Genomic DNA, 19,404 nt, shown 5'->3' with positions numbered 1-19,404 from the left:
GGATGCTGGGGCACGAATTAGCAGGGCTCATTTGGAGAGCTTTAAACTAGATTCGAAGGGGGATGGGGTTGTAGCTGGGCTTGCCCCAGTGGGGCAGCGCTCCAGAATTAATGAAGACTGGGAGGCCTCCTACAATCCTAGGGTGAAATCGGTGTGCTCAGCTCGCTCCCTGAAATGCCTGTACACCAATGCGCGCAGCATGGGAAATAAGCAGGAGGAGTTGGAAACCTGTGTTAAGTCAGGAGATTATGATCTGGTGGCAATTACAGAGACGTGGTGGGACAGCTCACATGACTGGAATATAGTCATGGAAGGCTATGTCCTTTTCAGGAAAGACAGGCCAGCCAGGCGGGGTGGTGGGGTTGCTCTTTATGTGCGGGAGGAACTACAGTGCACCGAGTTCTGTCCAGGGACAGATGATGAGCAAGTTGAGAGTCTGTGGGTGAGAATTAAGGGGCAGGCTGGCAGGGGGGATACTGTTGTAGGTGTCTGTTACAGACCACCGGATCAGGGTGAGGAAGTTGACGAGGCCTTCTACAGGCAGCTGAGAGCGGCCTCACAGTCACAGGCCGTGGTCGTCGTGGGGGATTTTAACTTCCCTGATGTTTGCTGGAAGGACCACTCGGCAACCCAGCCGCAGTCCAGGAGGTTCCTCCAGTGTATGGATGATAACTTCCTCCTGCAAATGGTGGATGAGCCGACCAGGAGAGGAGCGCTGCTGGATCTCATCCTCACTAACAAGGAGGATCTGGTTGAAGCAGTAAGGGTTGAGGGCTGCCTTGGTTGCAGCGACCACGAGATGGTGGAGTTCAGGATCTTGTGTGGCAGGACTAGTAGAATACCAAGTAGAATTGCAACCCTGGACTTTAGCAGGGCAAACTTTGGCCTTTTCAAGCAATTGCTAGGGGAAATCCCATGGGCAGGGCTGCTTGAAGGTAAAGGGGCCCAAGATAGTTGGTTGACATTCAAGGACTACTTTTTCCGTGCTCAAGATCGGAGCATCCCGACACGTAGGAAGTCAAGGAAGAGGGCCAAGAGACCTGCGTGGCTAAATAGGGAATTGCTGGGTATGCTCAAGTGGAAGAGGAGAGTTTACAGGTCATGGAAGGAGGGGCTGGCCACTTGGGAGGAATATAAGGCTGCTGCTAGAGGATGTAGGAAGGCAGCTAGGAGGACTAAGGCATCCTTAGAATTAAACCTGGCAAGAAGGGTCAAGGACAGCAAAAAGAGCTTTTTAAAATACATGGCAGACAAAACTAACACCAGAGGCAATGTAGGCCCACTGATGAACGGGATGGGTGCCCTGGTGACAGAAGATAAAGAGATGGCAGAGTTACTGAATGCCTTCTTTGTCTCTGTCTACTCTGCTGCGGGCAGTCCTGAAGAGCCCTGTACCCCTGAGACCTTAGATGAAGTCAGGTCGACGGAGCGGTTTGCCTTAGTCGATGAGGAATGGGTTAGAGACCAGTTGAGCAATCTGGACATCCATAAATCCATGGGTCCAGATGGGATGCACCCGCGGGTGCTGAGGGAACTGGCGGAAGTCATTGCTAGACCACTCTCCATCATCTTTACCAAGTCTTGGGAAACGGGAGAGGTGCCTGAGGACTGGAGGAAAGCAAATGTCACTCCAGTCTTCAAAAAGGGCAAGAAGGAGGACCCGGGTAACTATAGGCCGGTCAGCCTCACCTCCATCCCTGGGAAAGTGATGGAACACCTTATCCTTGGTACCATCTTAAGGCATATCAAGGATAAGAAGGTTATGAGGGGCAGTCAACATGGCTTCACCAGGGGGAAATCATGTTTGACCAATCTCTTAGCCTTTTATGAGGAAATAACACAGTGGATGGATGATGGCAGAGCGGTGGATGTGGTCTACCTTGACTTCAGCAAAGCATTTGACACAGTCTCCCACAGCATCCTCACGGCTAAAATGAGGAAGTGTGGACTGGATGATCAGGTAGTGAGGTGGACTGCGAACTGGCTGAAGGAGAGAAGCCAGAGAGTTGTAGTCTATGGGGCTGAGTCTAGTTGGAGGCCTGTGACTAGTGGAGTGCCTCAAGGGTCAGTACTGGGACCGGTATTATTTAATATATTCATCAATGATTTAGATGAGGGAATTGAGTGTACTATCAGCAAGTTTGCTGATGACACTAAGCTGGGAGGAGTGGCTGACACGCCAGAAGGCTGTGCTGCCATCCAGCGAGACCTGGATAGGCTGGAGAGTTGGGCAGGGAGTAACTTGATGAAATATAACAAGGGAAAGTGTAGAGTCCTGCATCTGGGCAGGAACAACCCCAGGTTCCAGTATAGGTTGGGGAATGACCTGTTAGAGAGCAGTGTAGGGGAGAGGGACCTGGGGGTCCTAGTGGACAACAGGATGACCATGAGCCAACACTGTGCCCTTGTGGCTAAGAAGGCCAATGGCATCCTGGGGTGTATTAGAAGGGCGGTGGTTAGTAGGTCGAGAGAGGTCCTCCTTCCCCTCTACTCTGCCCTGGTGAGACCGCATCTGGAGTATTGTGTCCAGTTCTGGGCCCCTCAGTTCAAGAAGGACAGGGAGCTGCTGGAGAGAGTCCAGCGCAGGGCAACTAAGATGATTAAGGGAGTGGAGCATCTCCCTTATGAGGAAAGACTGAGGGAGCTGGGTCTCTATAGTTTGGAGAAGAGGAGACTGAGGGGTGACCTTATCAGTGTCTATAAATATATAAAGGGGGAGTGTCACGAGGACGGAGCCAGGCTCTACTCGGTGGCAAACAATGATAGGACAAGGGGTAATGGGTACAAACTGGAACACAAGAGGTTCCACTTAAACTTGAGAAGAAACTTCTTCTCAGTGAGGGTGACGGAACACTGGAACAGGCTGCCCAGGGAGGTTGTGGAGTCTCCTTCCCTGGAGACATTCAAAACCCGCCTGGACGCATTCCTGTGTAACATTATCTAGGTGTTCCTGCTCCGGCAGGGGGATTGGACTAGATGATCTTTCGAGGTCCCTTCCAATCTCTAACATACTGTGATACTGTGAAGGAAGTTTGTACCCTGATTTCAAGTTAGAGTCTTCTGCTTCTGAAAGCCCTCATATTTTGTTGGTTTACTTTTTAGTTTTGAGGCCTGTTTTACTTGTGTGCCTTGTAATTTGGGTCAAGCTGACTATTCATTGGACTCTGATTTCAGTGATGCCAGACTGTGAGATTTTATGCATCATACAATTCCTAAGTGTCCTAATGTGATTATGATAACAGTTTGCCACCAGTCATGTCATCTGGAGCTGTAGAGAAAATGTGGACCTGGAGGACATGATAAGAAAAGAGTGGTTTTTTAATCATGTGGTACTGGAACTGTGAAAGCAGGCAATGCTCATGGCAAGTACTGCTGTGTGACAATAAAGGAGAGGGGCTCTGCTGCATAAAAAGCTGTGCAAAAACTGTTGTGCTTTTGCCATCATGGGCTAGGATGGATTTTTGCCAAAATCAACAGAGAGCGCAGCGTTAAAAACTTATCAGCAATTTGTGTTTACTTCCAAGAGATGATGAGCCATGATATACACACTAGAGAGATTTCCTTGCAGGTTGAAGTGTGTTCCCTGGAAAGTTGGATAAAGGCAAATCCTGAGGAGAACCAGATGCTGTGTCCCCCTTTGTCACAGTGCGGGAGACAGGATCTCTAAGATGTCTTGTAATACATCTCATGACAGAGGTTTGACAAATGTGCCCTGTTGAAAGTGTGATGGATGCCCTGTGTGTGTGCTAGAAGACTTTCTGAGCTACCTTAAGGTTTTACTCCTCCTCTGTTCTTTGCTTTAATCAGAACAGCATCTGTGCCAAATAACTTTAGCACTGTAGCATTTGTTTTCTGGTATTTTCCTGTCGCATGGTTGTTCATCACAACCATATCCTTTAGAGCATTCTCCTTTTCCACAGACTTCATCTTTCCTCCCTGTCTCACAGTTTTTTTCATTCCTGTTCCATTGGCTGCAAATCACTCCTCTGTCTTTAGGAAGGCAACAGTATTTGTTCCCTGAAAACACTGAAAATCCCCTCTCTGGGAATGAGCCCTTGGCAGGCTCTCCCATCTGGGTATTGCAGATCTGTTAAGTCGTCTTTTAAGGCAGCCTGTTTCTGAAGCAGCAGATACAGAAAAAGACAAGACAGCATTAAAAAACCCCATAGTGCTTCAGGTTGAGAAATACCTTGAATTTTACACTGTGTTAACATTTCATGTAATTATTTTTTTCCTCGTGGCACTTAATCTAGGAGAAGGTGTTAGGTACTTAGCCGTGACAAAAATATATCCTTCTCAATTTGAAATGGTTTTGCTTTTCTGGTTTGGTTGAGCTTTTCTGGTTGCATGTCCAATGTGTCTGCTTTTCAGAAAAAGGTATTTCTCCATCTCTTGGTAGCACCCATAGGTTATTGGTCTCAAGTGTAAGGACAATCATCAGATGTGCAATGATTGATCTTTCTTTTGTTCCAACCACCCGTCTCAGACCACCGTATGTTTTATCCCTTCATGCTCATACCAGAACAGAGTTGCTGCAAATGATAAGAGTAATTTTACAAGCTGACCTTCTCACTGGGAAGAGACCATTAGAGTTTAGGAACAGGAGCACTTAATTAGCATGAAATAAAGTTTTAAGTGTAGTGGTGATGATCTTCTCTTTTACATGCACCTACAAAAATAGAAACTACATTTTCCTAGTGCTTGAAAGATGTCTGGGTCAAGAAAACAAAGAGAAAATGTTTGGGGACCTTAAGTCTGCAAGTAGGAATATGGATAAGAAAGAAGACAGAGGCCAGTAACTGACAAGGGATGATGTTGAGAAAGATACAGATGTACACAGAAGGGTCTGCAGTAACAGTCCTGCTGAGGAATGCTGTGGTCTAGTCTTCCTATCTTTCAATACAACCTTTGCCAGCTAAGCCTGACAACCCACAGGCAGCTCCCACCTGAGTTAGCTCTTGCCTTGTTTTGCTGCTTTGTGCTCCTCACAGTGCCCTGCACAAAGAGGCCCTGAAATTGTGCTGGTCAGCTCATCAGTCTCCACCTTCCTAAAGCAGACCCAGGACAACATATGCAAATAGCAGTGAAAGAAACAGTGAACTCTTACCATATGAATAAGGGAAGGTGGTATTATAACATCATTGGCATGTATTTGATTTCTTCCAGTTTTCTGCTAGCTTGTTGCACTTTGTACATCTTTGGTGGAAAACTATGTTGAAAATACTGCCCTTGAGGTCAGACCAAGAGGCCCATGTAACATAGCATACTCGCTCTGGCAAGTACATAGGGAAGACATGTAAGATACTGAGCAACTGTGGAGTCACTCTTTGATAAATACCATCAACTCCCTCTGAGCTGCATTCATAGAATCATAGAGTTGTTAGCGTTGGAAAGGACCTTAAGATTATCAAGTTCCAGCCCCCCTGCCATGGGCAGGGACACCTCACACTAACGCATGCCACCCAAGGCTCCATCCAACCTGTCCTTGAACACTGCCAGGGATGGAGCGTTCACCACTTCCTTGGACAATCCATCCCAGTGCCTCACCACCCTCACAGGAAAGAACTTCTTCCTTATGTCTAACCTAAACTTCCTCTGTTTAAGTTTGCACATGTTACCCCTTGTCCTGTCGCTACAGTCCCTAATGAATAGTCCCTCCCCAGCATCCTTATAGGCCCCCTTCAGATACTGGAAGGCTGCTATGAGGTCTCTACACAGCCTTCTCTTCTCCAGGCTGAGCAGCCCCAACTTACTCAGCCAACTTCCTCAGCCTACAGGAGGTGCTCCAGTCCCCTGATCATCCTCGTGGCCCTCCTCTGGACTTGTTCCAACAGTTCCATGTCCTTTTTATGTTGAGGACACCAGAACTGCACACAATACCGCAAGTGAGGTCCCATGAGAGCAGAGTAGAGGGGCAGGATCACCTCCTTCGATCTGCTGGTCACTCTCCTTTTGATACAGCCCAGGATATGGTTGGCTTTCTGGGCTGCAAGCGCACACTGAAGCCAGCTCATGTTCATTTTCTCATCAACCAACACCTCCAAGTCCTTCTCTGCAGGGCTGCTCTCAATCTCTTCTTTGCCCAACCTGTAGCTGTGCCTGGGATTGCTCCAACCCAGGCGTAGGATCTTGCACTTGGCATGGTTAAACTTCATGAGGTTGGCATCAGCCCACCTCGCAAGCATGTCAGGGTCCCTCTGGATGGCATTCCTTCCCTCCAGGGTATCAACTGAACCACACAGCTTGGTGTCATCGGCAAACTTGCTGAAGGCGCACTCAATCCCACTGTCCATGTTAGCGACAAAGATGTTGAACAGGACCGCCCCTAACACTGATCCCTGGGGGACACCACTCGTTACTGGTCTCCAGCTGGACACTGAGCCATTGGCCACAACTCTTTGTTTGCAGCTATCCAGCCAGTTCTTTATCCACCAAGCAGTCCACCTATCAAATGTCTCTCCAATTTAGAGACAAGGATGTCGTGTGGGACAGTGTCAAGTGCTTTGCACAAGTCCAGGTAGATGATGTCAACTGCTCTGCCCCTGTCCATCAGTTCTGTAGCCCCATCATAGAAGGCCACCAAATTGGTCAGGCAGGATTTCCCCTTAGTGAAGCCATAGTGGCTGTCACCAAGCACCTTGTTGTTTTTCATGTGCCTTAGCATGACTTCCAGGAGGCTCTGCTCCAAGGTTTTGTAATGCACAGAGGTGGGACTGACTGGTCTGTAATTCCCTGGGTCATCCCTTTTCGCCTTCTTGAAAATGGGGGTTATATTTCCCTTTTTCAAGTCATTGGGAAGTTCACCTGAGTGCCATGATTTTTCAAATATGATGGACAGTGGCTTAGCAACTTCATCCACCCGCTCCTTCAGGACCACAGATGGATTTCATCAGGTCCCATGTACTTGTGCACTTTCAGGTTTTTAAGATGGTCTCAAAGCAGATCCTCTCCTACAGAGGGACTAGGGTCTTCATTCTCACAGTCCCTGCATCTGCCTTCCAAGACTTGGGTGGTGTGGTCAGAGCATTTGCCAGTGAAGACGGAGGCAAAGAAGTCATTGAGAACCTCAGCCTTCTCCAAATCCAGGGTAGCCAGAGTGGATCATTAGGCAAATGGTCACTGTACATTCAGAAAACCAAAATAATACAGGAATTGATAGGAATTAGCATAACTCTTTGGGTTAAATGAAATTATGCCACTTAATATAATCTAAGTATTTGATATCTGTGATTTGCAGGGTTGTTTTTATTATTTTTTTCTTTCTTCTGCTCTTTCTGTATTCTACCATGGTATGTAAAATCTATCGTATTATAAATTGCATTATCATCAGGGCAGTTTTATTTTCTTTCTGTAATTCTCTCAGGAAGTCTGAAACCATGTGAATAGTGTAACTTAGCTTAAGTCGTCAAGTTATGCAAATATTGGGTAATTACTCTCACCAATAGGTAACTTTACAGACAGCTTACATTATAAAACCTTTGCAATGAGGTAAGGTAAAGCCAGAGCAGCTCTTGACCAGCCTACTTTACTTTTTTGTATTAGTGTTTTGTGTCTGTAGAGGCAGTAGAAAATCATGCATGGTAGGTGGTGTACGCATGGTGCCCGATGGTCCAATTGGACAGTTTCTTTCATGCCATATACAAAAAAACCTCTTTGTATTAATATTCTTGAATCCTAATGCACAGTATTAGTATTAGTGTACAACTTAAAGGGGTGCAGCTAAATCCACTTAAATGATTTCAAGATTTCAAGAAAGACCATTTTTAAAGTGCAAACCTGAGCATTTCTGACGGAATTTTGCTGAAACTGAAGTAAGAGTATTCTAGTTGCCTTTTTGTCCAGCAGAAGGATAGACTATTCAGAGTTCAGGAGTCAGCTTGGTGGAATCTGCGAAATCTTCCATGATAAATAATTTTGAGTAACTAATGAATTTGCAGAAAGAAATACCATTTATTCAAAGGGAACTGGAAACAAACAAGTTGGGCAATATTCAGTCCAACTAATCTATCCTGGTGTCACCAAAGCATGTGAAAACAGAGGAATGACTGAAAATACAGGAAGAGGCAATTCCTCTCATAATCATCAAGTACCTATTGCATGTTGATGTGGGGGGTGTATTGCTTCATCCTTCTCAAATCTTGCATGTCTATAAAATACTATCACAGTGAGCTTGCTGCTAATTCATCACATAACTTGGAGTGATTAAATCAATAGCAGTCTTCCCAATTGATGAAAATGTATTACTTTGTGCTGAAGGCATAAGTGATTAAGCAGAGTCTCATTGATTTTGTTGCATGACTGTAATTCCTCCTCTGCAGTAGTTATTGAGCCATGCTTTTAATAAAGACTTCCCACAAAGTTGCCATAGAAGCACTCATGTAAATGTCACTGAGAATTTTAGTGGCCAGTTTTAATCTAAAAGAGCCTTCCAGCCCTTTCCAGGATCCTGCATAGTTGTGGTTGTATGGGTATTGTTTTGTTTTGCTTCTTACACCTAACTACTGCCTCATAAAACTGGGTCACTGACATATCTTGAATCCATCTGAATGGTAGCTGGTCACTGGGCTAAGGAGGAATAATAAATACAAAGAGATTTTTATATCACAGAGGGACAGTAAATTCTCATAATAACGACTGTGCTTCTGCGTTGTAAAGCAGATTTGCTGTATGGTCCCTCGGCAGCAGGGACTTACTGATTACTGTCTTCAGTTCTGGTATGTGTATTTGCATACACTTTGAAAAGAAGCTGCAAGAGGGAGTGGCCATGGCATTCTTGTAAAGAGAATGAAAGCTGCTGCAACTTTCCACTACAGATATACAAAGTATTCCACTACAAATGTCTTCTGCTTCTGGTACAAAATACAATAAGCAAAGGCCAGACCAATTGTTTGATTCTCTGTTCCCATCAGCATAAGACACTGTACCTTCAATTTTTGCTACTCCATTAATACTCTGTATGTTAGGAAGCCACTGGTATTACCATTATGCATGTGCTATTTTTGAACATAGGATTTGTAGTACAGTTTGAGGTACAGTGTAGTTTTATGCACATAGTTTTATTTGATTTAAAGGCACTAGCTGATTAATCCTGCAGAAGATGGGGTGAGAAATAGGGAGTATCAAAATGACCCTGTAATCTTCTGAAAAAAGTAATGTAGGTCCCTAAGGATGCAACCCTATTTCAGTGACCTGTGGTTTGGAAGAGAATCAAGAAAACGTTTGGTCTAGTAATGAATATTTTCTGTTATGGTCAAGAAACAAGTAATTTTCCTACTGCTTGCTTGCTTTCTAGGAAACAAGGTTATTAGCAAGGTTAGGAAACAAGCAATCTCATGGGTGAAATTCAAAGGAAATTCAAAAGAAAAAAGAAAATTTCAGAACACAGATTTAATGTTTGTATTTCGTATTTCTAAAAATCATGTGTTGACCTACATTGTGCCAAATTTATCTGCCTTGGAAGATGCATAAACTATCCATCTCATTGTGGCTAGTGCCATTTCTATTTTACATGTGATTCATTTAAAGAATGCTGTGTATTTTCACAGTGTTTGAAGAAGTGATGTTCCTCAGCAGCTAATTCTGGATATGTGTATGTCTGCTTCTGTCTAAAATTTGAAACTATTCTGGTATAGTTTATTGGCTGTTTTGGTGAGTGATTTGCAGGTCTGAACGACAGCTGCTGCAATGCTAGGAATTTATGAAATAAAGTATTCGTTGCTAGCTCTCATTCCAAATATAAAAAATAAATGGAATTTCAAATGAAGACACTACAGAAAGTATATGTTTTGTAATGTGTGAAGTACAGCCAGGTTCCAGCTTCAAGCCTGCCCAACCTAATGGGAAGGCATTAGGAATTCTGTAAATGTTGATACCTTGAGACACTGAACACAGCTGCATCTACTTGGAAATCCGTTTCTAAATGCTACAGATCTGGTGCACGCTTGAAATTTAATTGAGATCTGGTGAACACAAGCCTCTGACTTGTTTTGTGATACACATTATCATAACTGTTCCAAAACACTCTTTTGCAGTAAACCTGTTAGTGCAGAAATATCACACTTGTCTGTATGTTGTAATAGCATTGACTGAAAGTAGGGCAGATTTTAAGTCTGCAATTTTTTTCCTAGTTTTACTATTTCTGATGGTGCTGATAATGTCAGTGTTGTTTTAGTGCAAAGGTGTTGCTAAAGAAAATGTCCTTAACTGTGTTTCTAAGTGAGAATTATTAATTGAGTAAATCTAAATTTGGAGAGTTCTTTATTGATATATGATTTACACAGTTTGTAGAATCTGATGTTCAGATAAATCTGGGCATTGTTTTGACTGTTTTTGAACTTTGACATAACTCTTTTTAAAATATATTTTGAAAAAGAAATTATGTGCATATGTTAGAAGTTATTTGGAGCACTACACTGAGCTTAACTTCTAGAAATACTGAATCCAGCTAAATCATTAGGCTGTATAAAGGAAACCCTTTGCAAGGCAGAAACATGTATGCAGAAATGCCCCTGGCATCAGTGAATCTGTATTTCTTTGCGCTGATGTTACGTTTCTGTATATTGAAATGAACGTCAGCATTTCAGCTGGAAGCAGATTTTACAGCGGGTGTCCTGAAATACTTCAGTTGTTTAAAATTGAAGTCTGAGCTATAGTACCAATTATGGTACTTTTATAATACAAAAAGTTAAATCATCAGTGGGGAAATCACATCAATCATAGAAGAAGCAGACTGCTGCACTGTTAGTAACTCTGTGGAATTGCTTAATGTGGGGGAAAAATGTAGAGAATATACACTATTGATAAAATTTGCATGATGAAGGTACTAAATGGCACTAGCTCCATAAAAGAAAGGAAAACAAAAGCTGTCTAACAAGGAGGATCATTAATTCAGAGTCTAGGCTTTCCTTTAACAACAAAAAGAGGTCATGTGTTCATGATATATTAGATACTGTGTTAGAGTAGAACTTGAAAAACATTATTTTTGTTTTCATTCTGCCACTGGCATGCTTCCTCCATGTTTCTAGACCTGATCTTCCCTTTTCCTTTTAAGTTCTTGAATACCTCTTCAGGTTCCAGTGTATCTGCATGGCAACTGGCTTCAGTTTTCCTTGGAAGTTCAATATGCTGTTACAGCATTTTGTCTACTATATTGCCATATGAGGAGTGCAGTTGGCTGGACCAGAGCAGTTTGTTTTAAACCAAAGAGCTGGGTACGCATTTCCCCTGCCGCTGCCGCACCCCTGACATGCACCGATAGAAGAAATGTAAATATTAGAAGTCAAACAGCTGAGGGAACATCAAACTTTTTTCCTTGAAGGAGATATGATCACCTCCCTCTCCCCTCTTTAAACATCCATTTTAGCATAGGTGGTTGGTGTTCATATCCATTTTTATTTCTTGAGCAGACTCCTAGAGCCATAAAATTCTTCATGGATTATGATTAACATTAGATCCAGCAACAAATTTGATAGACAACATGGCTTATTCCGGTAGCACACTCTTCAATATACCATGAATGCAAGTACAGAAAAAAATACTTGAAAGTTTTTTTTTGCTACAGTAACTATATTAAAGTAGAGAAGCAGGAAGGGGAAACATAATTTAGAAGAATTCAGACATGCTGATGAATGTTCAAAGTCCATATCTAACTTGCGAAATTTTAGAAATATACAAAAAGGGTGTAGTAGTTTAAACCCAGTCAGGCAACTTGTTCACTCACTCCCAGTGAGTGGTGCCGGGCTGACAACAATCGAGGGCTCACCCCCCCCCCCAGAAGCCCGTGTCCTTCTGGGTAACTCCCAGTTACCCCCCACCCCGGGCATGACGTGCGGTGGTATGGAATACCTCCCTGGCTAGGCTGGGTCAGGCACCCTGTCTCTGCTTCCTCACGGCTTCCCCTCCTCCCTGGCAGAGCATGAGCCTCACAAAGTCCTTGGTCACGGTAAACATCACTTAGCAACAACCAAAAACATCGGCTTCACCAACACTGTTCCCAGGCTGGAAGTCAAAACACAGCACTGCACCAGCTACCACGAAGGAGAAACATGACTGTTACTGCTGAACCCAGGACATTATCCACCCCTTATTCCATACCATTCACGTCATGCACAGATCCCACATTTTCAATACACCATCACTCTCCCACATATATACATCCATATACACACAGACCAAGAGAAAAATATCATTTTCTTAGTGCATGGACCAATCCCTATAATGCTGCTGAGTCCATTCGGTCCATGATGTCAGGTTCCATCTCTTGTAACAATCTTTCAGGGCAGGAAAGGCTGTGTGCAGTATTGGATTGTTGACTGCTGATGCTGGTTGTTCCTTTACTGCAGAACTCATCCGGTTCTATCAAAGTTCATTCTCTGTTGGGATGATGGTTGGAGGGAAGTCAGGGCCAGTCATTGGTGACCTAAAGACATCTAGTTGGTGGGCTATAAAAGTATTACACAGCAGGCAACAGCATACAATTAAGTTCATTGGCTGTTTTCCCCTAAAATCAAATCCCCTTGAGGTATACATCGGACTTCCCCATCTTCCCACATTACCCACCAAGTATATCCAGGTCCCTGAGCAAAAGCAATCCCACGAGTGGGTTTGTCTTTACCTGAACCAGGAATAACCCAGACTGTCTTCCCCAGCAAATTCTTTGTATGCACTACGGGAACTTTGTCCCCCTCTACAATATGTAAAAGTTGGGACTGGGCTGGGCCAGCCCTGTTGGCAGATCCTCTGGTGTTGACCAACCAGGTGGCCTTTGGTAAGTGTGTATCCCAATGCTTGAAAGTTCCCCCACCCATTGCTCTCAGTGTAGTTTTTAACAGCCCATTGTACCGTTCGATTTTCCCAGAGGCTGGTGCATGGTAGGGGATGTGATATACCCGCTCAATGCCATGCTCTTTGGCCCAAATATCTATAAGGTTATTCCGGAAATGAGTCCCATTGTCTGACTCAATTCTCTCTGGGGTGCCGTGTCGCCACAAAATCTGTTTCTCAAGGCCCAGGATGGTGTTCCGGGCAGTGGCATGGGGCACAGCGTATGTTTCCAGCCACCCGGTGGTTGCTTCCACCATGGTAAGCACATGGCGCTTGCCTTGGCGGGTTGGTGGCAGTGTGATATAGTCAATCTGCCAGGCCTCCCCGTATTTATACTTCAACCATCGTCCTCCATACCAAAGCGGCTTTAACTGCTTGGCTTGTTTAATTGCAGCACATGTTTCACACTCATGAATAACCTGGGCAATAGTGTCCATTGTTAAGTCCACCCCTTGATCACGGGCCCATCTATATGTTGCATCTCTGCCCTGATGGCCTGAAGTGTCATGGGCCCACCGGGCCAAAAATAATTCACCTTTATGTTGCCAATCTAAGTCCATCTGAGCCACTTCAATCTTAGCCCCTTTATCCACTTGTTGGTTGTTCTGGTGTTCCTCAGTGGCCCGACTCTTGGGCACATGGGCATCTACATGGCGTACCTTCACCACCAGGTTCTGCACCTGAGCAGCGATATCTTGCCACAGTGCAGCAGCCCAGATGGATTTACCTCTGCGTTGCCAGTTGCTCTTCTTCCATTGCTTCAACCACCCCCACAGGGCATTTGCCACCATCCATGAGTCAGTATAGAGATAAAGTACTGGCCACTTTTCTCGTTCAGCAATGTCCAGGGCCAGCTGGATGGCTTTCACCTCGGCAAACTGACTCGATTCACCCTCTCCTTCAGCAGTTTCTGCAACTTGTCGTCCAGGACTCCATACAGCTGCCTTCCATCTCCGATGCTTTCCCACAATACGGCAAGACCCATCAGTAAACAAGGCATACTGCTTTTCACTTTCTGACAGTTTATTATATGGTGGGGCCTCTTCAGCACGCACCGCCTCCTCCTCTGGTGACATTCTGGAATCTTTGCCCTCTGGCCAGTCCATGATGACTTCTAGAATGCCTGGACAACTGAGATTTCCTATTTGAGTTCGTTGTGTAATTAGTGCAGCCCATTTACTCCATGTAGCATCAGTTGCATGATGTGTAGAGGAGACCCTGCCTTTGAACATCCAGCCCAGCACGGGCAGCCAGGGTGCCAGGAGGAGCTGTGCTTCAGTGCCTATCACTTCCGAAGCAGCTCAAACCCCTTCATAGGCTGCCCGTATCTCTTTCTCAGTTGGGGTATAGCTGGCCTCAGATCCTTTGTATCCCCGACTCCAAAAGCCAGGGGGTCAACCTCGAGTCTCCCCTGGAGCTTTCTGCCAGAGGCTCCAGGTAGGACCGTTCTCCCCAGCTGCAGTGTACAGTACATTTTTTACATCTGGCCCGGTCCGGACTGGTCCAAGGGCTACTGCATGAACTATCTCGCGTTTAATTTGCTCAAAGGCTTGTTATTGCTCAGGGCCCCATTTAAAATCATTCTTCTTCCGGGTCACATGATAAAGAGGGCTTACAATCGAACTGTAATTTGGGATGTGCATTCTCCAGAACCCCACAGCACCCAAGAAAGCTTGCGTTTCTTTCTTATTAGTTGGTGGAGACATTGCTGTTATCTTGTTGATCACATCTGTGGGGATCTGTCTACGTCCATCTTGCCATTTTGTTCCCCAAAATTGAATCTCCTGTGCAGGTCCCTTGACCTTACTCCGTTTTATGGCAAAACCAGCTTTCAGCAGGATTTATCGGGGTGGGGGGTAACCACGCCAAAGGGGAATATCTTAATTTTTACTACAGTTTTCAAACCTATCTAGAACACTGTTCCCAGTAAGTAAGTTAAAATGGTATCTCTCTTTTTCAGACAAGAGCAGGTCAGTGTTCTGTATCAGAACATACACATAGTGGAACCAAGATTAATACAGCCGTACGAACATGTCATTAAGAACTTCATCCGAGAGATCAAACTTCAAAGCACAGAGATGGAAACTTTGGCCATTGCAGTAAAAAGGTATATCAAGTTGTGTTTCTAGGTCAGTTATGCAGTTACTTTTTATTCTGTCACACTTTTTTTGTTTAAACTACTGGGAATTAATGCCAAAATACGTCATACAGAGTATTTCCATAAACTGAGTTCAAAGGTTAGCTTATGTGCACACACATGTGCATAAGCACATATAGCAGCTTGCAAATGTTCATAATTTAGATAAGTCCTGGACAAAAGTTTTACTGACTCTGTTTTTACGTTTAATGGCTTAAAACATTTTGACTCCTCTTCCTTGGCTGTAACTTTGAGTTTTAGCATACCATACCCATTATACTTTCATTTTAGAAAACATATTTTTGCTTCTTCAGCTTCAAAGGGAGTATTTACCTGTTGTAGATACTCATCATTTACTGATGATACACATCATTACTGTCAAAACTGAGCAGGACAATCTTGTATATATGGGTGATGCAAGCTGCTGTAGTTATCCTTTTGAAGTCTCTTCAGTGAATAACTGGAGGGGCCTTTTATCTCTGTAACTTAATTTTCAAAATGCAGATGTGATGTATTTCATACTAATCATCAGCTGTCAGCTGTTATTTAGAATCTAATTTGCCTGTATCTTCAAATTAGTTTGTGATTTTTGGTTCCCAACCATACCAGTTTCAAGGTCTAGGCAGTCTTAATCTCTTTCCATGTCTATCTCTAATTTGTTTCAGCTGAGGTAGGCATATGTGTTTCACACAGTGTTTCTGTCAAGCCAGAGGGCAATTGCTAAGAGAGTATTTACTTTTAAATTTTAGAGCTCAGGATAAAGCGGCAGTTCAGCTCAGTGAGCTGGAGGAAGAGATGGAACAACGGATACAGGCTGCAGAGCATAAAGTCAAAAAGGAAGTGAGTATTTTATATTTATGGAATTTCATAATTATTTCATAAACTCCCAGTGGCATTAAGCAGGATTCATTTTTGATGTGTGTTTTGATCCTGATGGGCTGACTCAAAGCTGCCGAAGGCTGGGCCTGGACGAAAATAAGCTATCCAAGAGATCGAACACGTTTTCTCTCAATGCTTTCCCAAAGAGGAATGGCTGCTCAGGTGTAATAAACCAAGAAAAGAAGTCTTTTTCTTTTGTGAGAATATGGTGACCTAGAGAGATTTATTTCTGAAACCAGTACTAGAAAAAGATTGGAGGTAATGTGCATAAGAATAGCAGTTTGTGAAATTGTGGATGTAAGAAATGCATTAATTAAAAACATATACTAAGGGCATAATTATTGCTTTGTAGGACAGACAATATACTGAATGTCTATATACTTGGTCCAGGTTCTTTCACCAAAGCATTTGCAGAATTGGAAGTAAAAGTCTGCCAACTTGGTGATTTTAAATAGTTCACAGTATCTGATCTGTGAAGGTAAATGGTATTCTGAAAGATTTGAAGAAAATGGCATGTTTTTCTAGATGAGGAAACCTACCAAACCATAAAAATCACTTTTTTCCTAGAAACAAAATATACTGTTAAATTTATCACCCCAGAAAAAAAAAAAAAAGCATATCATTATATATTTAACTAATGATAATGCACTCTCAGTAGAGAGAAACTTTCCATTTCCAGAGACTAAGCATTTATGTTCAGAAAATACATTTGCTCTGGAAAATTTTTGTTCTGCAGAAGTGGTAAATCACTGAGAAAAGCCCTGAAGACTCTTTCACTGCTGTAAAAAGATGACTGGGAGGTGTGAGTATTCACTCACTCTGAGAACATCCACAGTTACGTACCATCATCATGTAAAAAAACCATCTGCTACGTATTATCCACATCTAGCCTGTGTTTCTCATGCTGAAAAGTCCTCAAATTGTCATTGAGTTGCATGGATTGCTATTTCACTGTTCACACCTAGCTACAGATAATGAAAGATGGGCTGTAACTTGTTTCTTACAGCTCTCTTTTCATTTTCACTTCTTGGTGTTCCCTTTAGCTCCTAGCTCCACATACTCCACCTACTAAAACGCCCTGAGAGTAAATGTAAGGTATTTACTTTGTGGGATTGTACTAAGCCATTAATCTTAATGCTTGTACTCAAGGGAATTATTTGTCAGAATGATCTCACTCATGCCACGCAGCAGTGACACTTGCCTTTGCATGATAGTATTTGCAGATTGAGCCTATCCTGTATTTTGTTTCTTCAAGGGAATGAAATAGTTACCAAACACTACTTAGGAGTCCTGTATAGGTGCCAACAGTAAGAGAATCCAATTTAATCTGATTACTTTGATAATTGTTTTAACACGCTATTACAATTTAACACACAGATGTCAGCGTCACCTGAAATTCAGGACTGAATTTTGAATTAAGTCCATGACTATCTTTTCCATATAAAAACTCAGCCTGTCTCATTGTCTATGTTATCGCTGCTGTATTCCAGTTTCTTGTGTTGTGAAACTGTGCATTGAAGTCCCTGGGGAATGACTGGAGTGAGTTAAACACGTAGTCATCTATAGCATGCAAACCATACCATTTTTTTCATTGTGCTTGATGTAACTTCCTTTCAAAATCTCTGTGTTGATTAAAATGAAACTTAGAATATTGTTCTTGGTTTGATATTCAGACCAAGTACTATATAAAACTAAAGATACTGTCATCAGCAGACCTTTTACTGAAAAGCTTATAACTTTCCAGCACTTCTAAGTGAAAAAAATGTAAAAGAAAGCCAGAAATAAGTAACTGATGGTGGCACAGTAATGCTATTGTTAGTACAACACATGCAGAGCCGTAGAAGACTGGTTTGAAAAACAGATGTGCATGTTTACATCTCCATATGCAATGCACACCTAAATTCATGTACAATAAAATATGAACATTTCTCTTTATTTTTTTTTCCTTAAGAAATTGAGAAAGCTAAGCGCAGGAGACTATGACATAAGCAACAAATGCTGAATTGGGCCACAAATTTGGTTCCATCTTACCATTCTATTTCTATGAATATTTTAGAAGTGGACTGGAGTTACAGAATCAGAATCTGTGGATCTTAAGGAAGGGGCAGGTTTACTCAATGGAAAGACAAGACTACACACATTAAGGGGAAAGTGTGTGGTTTCCAAACTGATGAATGCATTTTTTATTTTTTTTTTTTCTTTTTTATAACATTTGAAACATTTCTCAACGTTTAATAAGATTAAAAAATATTGCAGGAGAAGCGAAAAGCTGAAGAAGCACTAAATGAGCTGAGGCGCCAGTATGATACTGAAGTTGGGGATCTTCAGGTGACAATAAAAAAACTTAAAATGGTAAGTTGAAGTCATGGCAAGTGTTTTTAAAGTGTGTTATGAGATGCAGACCTTACAAAATGCCTTCCCCAAGGTGGATAATCATAATTGTAGCTTTTTAAATTGTAGCTTTTTAATTTGATGTGTATTAGTAAACGGCAGCTGTAAATAATCTTCTAGGTTGTGTTGTCATTCTGTGCTCTTGCATTCATCCTGTGTAATTTATGGAAATATTTATGAAAGGAACCAACTCCTAGCCAAATTCTGTGGCTGAATATTTTTCTAGGTTCATCAAGTTGTTAACACTGCAGTTACCTAGTCTTGTATTTGTAACATATTTGTAATATATTATAAATATTATTGTATAAATTTGTAATGTATTAGAAATAGTCTAATATGTTGCCAACAAATATTTGTAATTTATAGATTTAGATGAAATTGGCAACTCAAGTATAGTAATTTACAGTAATATAGTGCCATAGAGCACGTAGTTATTTCTCTCAAACTTGACTGTAGAAGTGGGTTTAAGTTCTTAATATTAAACTGAAATTACTAGTGTAACTACTTAGTACTAGCCTGAACCTAACTCCAACCTGATCTTTTAATTTCATACCTAAGCTTAAGGTAAACTGAAATCTTGGATATGAATGTTGGTTAGGGTTATTTTGTAATTTGGGTTTAATTTTGACATTATTTTTTTGCTATAAGTTTTACTAGTGTTATATCATCCAATGAGGATATATTTTTGTTTCTTCATATGACTGAACTTAAAAGAGCATTGATAGAAATGGAAATTTCTCACATACTCATACTGCCTACTCGTAGCTGAGAAAATCCTTGGTTTTAAAAACTTTTAATAGCTTTAAGAAGCTTTAGGGGTTATTTATTATTATTTATATTACTTTTAATGTACTTTGAATCAGAACAATGAACAGCTTACATTAATTGTGCTTTTTTTTTCCTTACCCTTCTAGCTGGAGGAGCAGTCCAAGAATGTAAATCACAGGCAAGATGTGGTTGAATTGAAAAAAAGAATACATGATATGTTGCTGGTAAGAGATGATTATCGTTAACATAGTAACTTAATCTCCATTTTAGTCTCTGCAATAGAGGGTTTTTGTTTTTTTTTTTTTGCATTTAGTGCTGGTAAGCTACAAAATAAAACTCTAAAGTTGTTGGTAAGTATATGAGGACCTTTAACTTGGAAAAAAACTTGTTCTGCATGAATGCATACA

General features: G+C 42.2%; 1 protein-coding gene across 1 annotated transcript in view; it reads left to right on the top strand.

Annotated features, from left to right (window-relative positions):
- RASEF (RAS and EF-hand domain containing) overlaps positions 1–19,404 on the top strand; it is a 41,769-nt gene that overhangs the window by 6,376 nt on the left and 15,989 nt on the right. Inside the window, exons 2-5 of the mRNA XM_061456254.1 lie at positions 14,783–14,929; positions 15,709–15,799; positions 18,095–18,190; positions 19,144–19,221. Of these exons, the coding sequence (XP_061312238.1) occupies positions 14,783–14,929; positions 15,709–15,799; positions 18,095–18,190; positions 19,144–19,221 (412 nt within the window). The remainder of the gene's footprint in view (positions 1–14,782; positions 14,930–15,708; positions 15,800–18,094; positions 18,191–19,143; positions 19,222–19,404) is intronic.

This window comes from Pezoporus flaviventris, unplaced genomic scaffold, assembly GCF_033815535.1.
Source record: "Pezoporus flaviventris isolate CSIRO_AGI_PZ_B2104156 unplaced genomic scaffold, CSIRO_AGI_Pfla_v1 ptg000022l, whole genome shotgun sequence".
NCBI classification, from domain to species: domain Eukaryota; kingdom Metazoa; phylum Chordata; class Aves; order Psittaciformes; family Psittacidae; genus Pezoporus; species Pezoporus flaviventris.
Note: the sequence above shows the minus strand (reverse complement) of the source record. Positions and strands in the feature narration are given on the sequence as shown.